The 5176-nt window shown below is 41.9% G+C and overlaps 1 protein-coding gene across 1 annotated transcript; it reads left to right on the top strand.

Moving 5' to 3' along the window:
- The first annotated feature begins 2990 nt into the window (after positions 1 to 2990).
- Positions 2991 to 3950, top strand: LOC147700574 (olfactory receptor 1C1-like). Its single transcript, XM_086929129.1, has one exon. It carries the CDS (start codon positions 3000 to 3002, stop codon positions 3948 to 3950), a length of 951 nt encoding a protein of 316 aa, XP_086785255.1. The 5' UTR covers positions 2991 to 2999.
- The last annotated feature ends 1226 nt before the right edge of the window (positions 3951 to 5176 follow it).

Below are 5176 nucleotides of genomic sequence, written 5' to 3'. Positions count from 1 at the left end.
AATGGAAATTAAAGTCTCCTAGTAAGGTATAGGAACTGGCACAGAGTCCCTATTCCAACAGATTTCCCACCGATATTACAAAAGGCCGCTGGAGGCCAGGTGGTCAATAAAGGAGGGTGGCTTTGAAAGTGAACAGCTGGGAGTATTATAAGCAGAACTCCAATGCCTCACAATCTGAAATGGACGCAGTTGCAAAATTCGCATTTATGATAGTGTGGTAAATAACCGCAAGACCCCCACCTTTCCTAGTTGGCCTATTTAAGGTATGACAAGAATAGCCTGGGGGCGTGGCCTTGACTAAATCTGGACCAGATGCCTCATCTCTCCAACATTCTGTGTTAAAAGCAACATTTATATATTCTTCCTCAATCTGGCACACTCCACACTGTGATTTACCAAGCAACTAGTGTTCAACAGAATGCACTTCGGCCCCTGAAATTGTGAGGTCTGTCCTATTCCTTCTAGTTTGTTTTTGAGGGTTAGTTTGTTGGTGCAATAAATCCAGTAGCACAGTGTTACACTTAGGACTAGAGGGAGACCGCTTATCAAGACTTATGTTTGGACACTCAGCCACTCTGTCTGTGCCATTCATACTGTGCAAATAATCACTTATGCAATGTAGTTTAATTGGCTTACCGGCTCAAAAACATGCAGGGGTGCTGGTGCTGTGCGCTGGACGGGTGCGGACGGGTGCAGACGGGCTTGCCTTTGGTGAGCCTTCGGCGCACCAGGGGAGCACTCGCTGTGCGCGTCCGCTACGCGCTCGTGTCAGCATTTGTAATTATACCGTCAGGGGCGAAAACACTAGACCGCTGACCGTACTTTCCCCAAAATGGCAGCCCTGCTTTGCTCGGGACGAACCCCCGGTCTTGGCAGGATTCGAGCACCAGGAAGTGTAATTGACTTTCCAAATTGACAGTGAGTGGAAATTAAAATATTAAAACTAAATTAGAAGCTTAGGTGCAAAAGTGGCAATTTTAGCAGCATTCAACAGAAGACAGTTAAAATGACCTGACTATGGCTAAAAACTTGTGTGCAGAAATGACAGTTTTTAAAAGCAAATCAAGCAGCGTCTCTCCTGGCTCAAGCCTCAGGAGGATGTAGAGTGACTGCTATTTGCGCGCCCCTGGGCATGGTTCTGTACTGTGCAGAGCCAGTTGTGTCCTCTGTTCAGCAGTGTCGGCTATGCGCATTGTTCCACGTTGTCGTCAATTTGGGTGTGCTGTTCATGCTATGTGTGCGTGCTGCGGTGTTGCAAGGGGATCTGGGACATGATCCTGGGTGTTTGTGGGTGTGCAGTGTGCTACGCCTCATTGTGCATGTATGCCAATGTGCCCATCTCCCCCGTCCACCCAGTCCCTGTTCATGGCACTCCCTGTTGATGTTGTGTCAGGTCCTCTCGAGCTGTGTCCGTACTCCCTACACCTTGCACCGTTGCCACACTGATGACTGTGGCCTGGGTTTCCTCTGACTCCTCCAGGTATACTGGACTGCCACCTCCTGTCGCAGTTGCTGCCTTCCTGTTGGCAGCGGGTTGGTACCTGGTTTAGGTAGACACGTCATGCCGGGGCCTATTGGCCTCCTGGGTTGGCCTCCTCGGCACTCCGACTACAATCCAGGTGGTCTGCAAGTGGGTCAGTTTCTGGTAGTGTTCTGACACCTCCTTGATGCTGGTCTTGTTTTCCGGTCTGCACCCCGTCTTCCTCTCCCTCTTTTTTTTGGCCTTCCCCGACCCCCTTCCTTGCTGGTAGTCTGTGGGGGTTGTGTGGTTCGAGTTGGCCTCTGCACTGGGTCAGGGTGCATCCATATAGCTATGTGCTTTTTTCTGGTGTCTTTTTTCTGTGGTTTTTATGGTGCATTGTCCCTCCAGACTTGTGGGATTTGCAAACCTGTGTCTGCTTTTCGCTTCTTTTTGTACCGCGTTTGGCCTCATTGCATGATTTTTGCGTTCCCATCTCACATTTCAGTGGCGTGGGGTTGATTTTCACGCGGACATTTTCCGCGTTATCTGTTTTCCATCGCATGCTACTGCCTTGTTGTGAATTCCACATTGGCATCAGGTTATTTTCCCGCGAAGGGCTGCGATGTTGAAAGTTGCATTATGCTACTCTTGCGGTAGTTATCACACCTTCTTGTGAATATACCCAATCATTGTTGTCATGTGTTTTGGTAGATTAGGTCTTTGTTGTCCTGAAGAAACCAAGCAGATATTATCAATAGTTGAAACGCATTGACACAAAATAGAGGTCAAGTGTAATAAGAATGAACTGCGACAGCTCCTGCTAGACTACAATATTGAGAAGAGGTTCCTCATACTATTAACTTTGGAAATAGAGAACATGATGTGAAAAAAAGAATGTTTGTGGACTATCTTTAAATATTTAGAGATTAATAAATATTTCATTTAAACGTATGAACAGAATGACATGTATTGTAATAACTAGGAGAAATTAGGCGCCAGACAAACTTTTTTTATAAAGATGAAAAATAAAGGAAATGTTAAGAGTTGGGGATTAGGGGCATTTCTCAAAATTGAGTAGCCTTCCTCCAACTGTAAATGCAGTATAGTATTGTCATATTTTCCATTTATTTGGTGGATCTCTGTGGGCTCTTTTGTAAATAGTTTTAACGGTTTCAGCACGCTAGTCACAGCAACAGACTACAATGATGTTTCTGATGACACCAGTGATATTATTTAGAATTATTTTATAATATCATTTAGTTTAAATGAATTTTTTTTATCACTTTCAGATTGTCATTAAAACATTTCATCGAATTTTAAAACCTTAAATATATATTCATATATTTAGTACGTTTAGGGCAGCCATATGCTGTTCTTAAGGACTGGCGGACAAAACAGATACTACTTATGACTGACCATTTTCCTTAATAGTGGCAGACAAAAGAATATTTCAATGTTATATTTGTTTTAAAAAGTGTGTATTTTTTTTCCAGATTATCATTATAATCATTGACCAACATCAAGAAGCATTGCAAATATGGAAAAGTTGAATCAATCTTTCTACACTGAATTTTCCATCCTGGGGTTATCACAAAACTCTCAGCTTCAAGTTCTAATTTTCATTGTGTTTTTTCATATGTATTTAACAACCCTGCTCGGAAACCTTGTCATAATCACAATAATATGTGCTGATTCTCATCTTCAGAAGCCCATGTATTATTTTCTCATGAACTTGTCCTTTCTAGATATTTGTTTCACATCTGGCACCATTCCGAAAATGTTGGAGATTTGTTTAACAGGCAACAAATCAATCAATTTCTTTGCCTGCATTCTTCAATTCTATGTTTGCTCTTCCTTCATAAGCACAGAGTTTTTTTTGCTTTCGGTCATGTCTCTGGACAGGTATGTTGCCATATGCCACCCCCTTCGCTATACAGTCATAATGAGCAAGAGGGCAGTGGTGCGGCTGGCTGTTGCCTCCTGGATGCTTGGCTTTCTAGACATCATCCCACTTGCTGTTTTAATATCAAATCTATCCTTTTGTGGATCCCATGAAATCAATCACTTCTTTTGTGATTTTACTGCTCTTCTGAAACTCTCTTGCTCAGACACATTTTTCATTAATATTGTAACTTTTGCAGAAGGAGCAGTGATGGGACTGTGTCCATTTATGTTAACAATTATTTCATATATTTTAATTATTACAAATATAATGAAGATGTCTTCCACCAGTGGGAGGCAAAAGTCATTTTCCACCTGTTCCGCTCACCTGACAGCTGTTATTATGTTCTATGGAAGTGAGTTTGGTGTTTATATGAAAACAACATCTGAGGTGTCACTGGAAAAAGACAAGTTGTTTGCTGTGATGTTTACTATTGGCATTCCAATGTTAAATCCATTTATTTATAGTTTGAGAAACAAGGAGGTTAAAAGAGCTCTGACGAAATGTAAAAAGAAGATATGTTGCCAATATAATACACTGCATTAGGTTGAATTACTAGCAAACTCAATATGCCTTATCTACCACTCTATCAAGAAAGCAATACCCGCGTTTTAGTAAAGGAAGCTAGCCCAGATATTTGGGCGTAAACATCTTTGGAAAAGAAGGATTGATAACAATGAAACAAAACAAATAAATTAATCTTTGGGCTAGTACAATACCAATCAAGGGGCCCATATAGAACACATATTGTATCAAAATGCCATAAATGTTCTGTTCTTGGGCTGGGCAATCTGGTCAGTCTATTAAGAGATATAAATCACCAGTGGAACAGCTTCAATAGGTGCTGTGTTCTCAGTTAATTTACACCAGTGTAAGGAAATGCCTCTTTTCGCATTATCACTCCCAAACTTTTGGACTGATGCTGCTACTTTGCTTTAACTCTGATGGGTACATTGAGTCCTTCCAATCAGGCCTGAGGGCAATGCTCTGACCCTTAAATATGTATGTTTGAATTGCCGCCCCCCCAAATTGGCAAAAGTTACATTACTTATAGGTCCCTAGTATATAGTAACAGGCGGTACCTAGGGCATGTACCTTAAGTGTCCCTCGTGGGTTGCAGCACTGATTCTGCCACCACAGGTGTAACCTAGCAAAGCCAATCTGTCATTATAAACTACTGGACTCAACCTTGCTATTTAAACTAATGGCACAGCCCAAATGAATCTTTTTAATATTTCTAGGTCACTCATAAGGCAGACCTTCAATGCCCTAAAGGCACGATGCATTTTATTGAAAAAAAGGACATGTGTTTCTACATGTCCTGAAACCAAAAACTCTGCATTTTTTTTTCTGGTGAAAGGCTAGTAGCCCCATTGGCGAGTGTAGAGTTACATGCTAACAACTCAGCAGTGCCAACTTTTAAATTGAATTTCTTACTATGGTATTTCAAGATATTAGGCAAATTGTTGCATTAAATATTATTGCTCAAGTTAAATTAATGTAGCAATACTACAAGTGGCAACTTTATAAAGTTGCCGCTTGGCTGTCCATAGTTGTCCAGTAGCTGTGTTAGGCTACACGCAGCTTCTGTCCTTCAGACAGCCTGCTGCCCTTCTGGGGAAAAGTGAGAATGTCTCTCAGGAACATGAACAATGGGTCTGCTAAGGGAAGTGGTTTGACCTCCTTCTGGAAGGATGGCCAGAGTGGTATTGAGTCCAAAAGGCACGTTTCAAACGGGAAGCCACTTTGAAGGCCAACTGGTAGTCACACTT

Source organism: Lissotriton vulgaris, chromosome 7 (genome assembly GCF_964263255.1).
Source record: "Lissotriton vulgaris chromosome 7, aLisVul1.2, whole genome shotgun sequence".
In the NCBI taxonomy this organism is placed as follows: Eukaryota; Metazoa; Chordata; class Amphibia; order Caudata; family Salamandridae; genus Lissotriton; species Lissotriton vulgaris.
The sequence above is the reverse complement of the archived record's forward strand: the minus strand, read 5'-3'. Positions and strand labels throughout refer to the sequence as shown.

Excerpts from the sequence above, each read along its gene's own strand:
- LOC147700574 (XM_086929129.1), top strand. The coding sequence starts at position 3,000 with ATGGAAAAGTTGAATCAATCTTTCTACACTGAATTTTCCATCCTGGGG.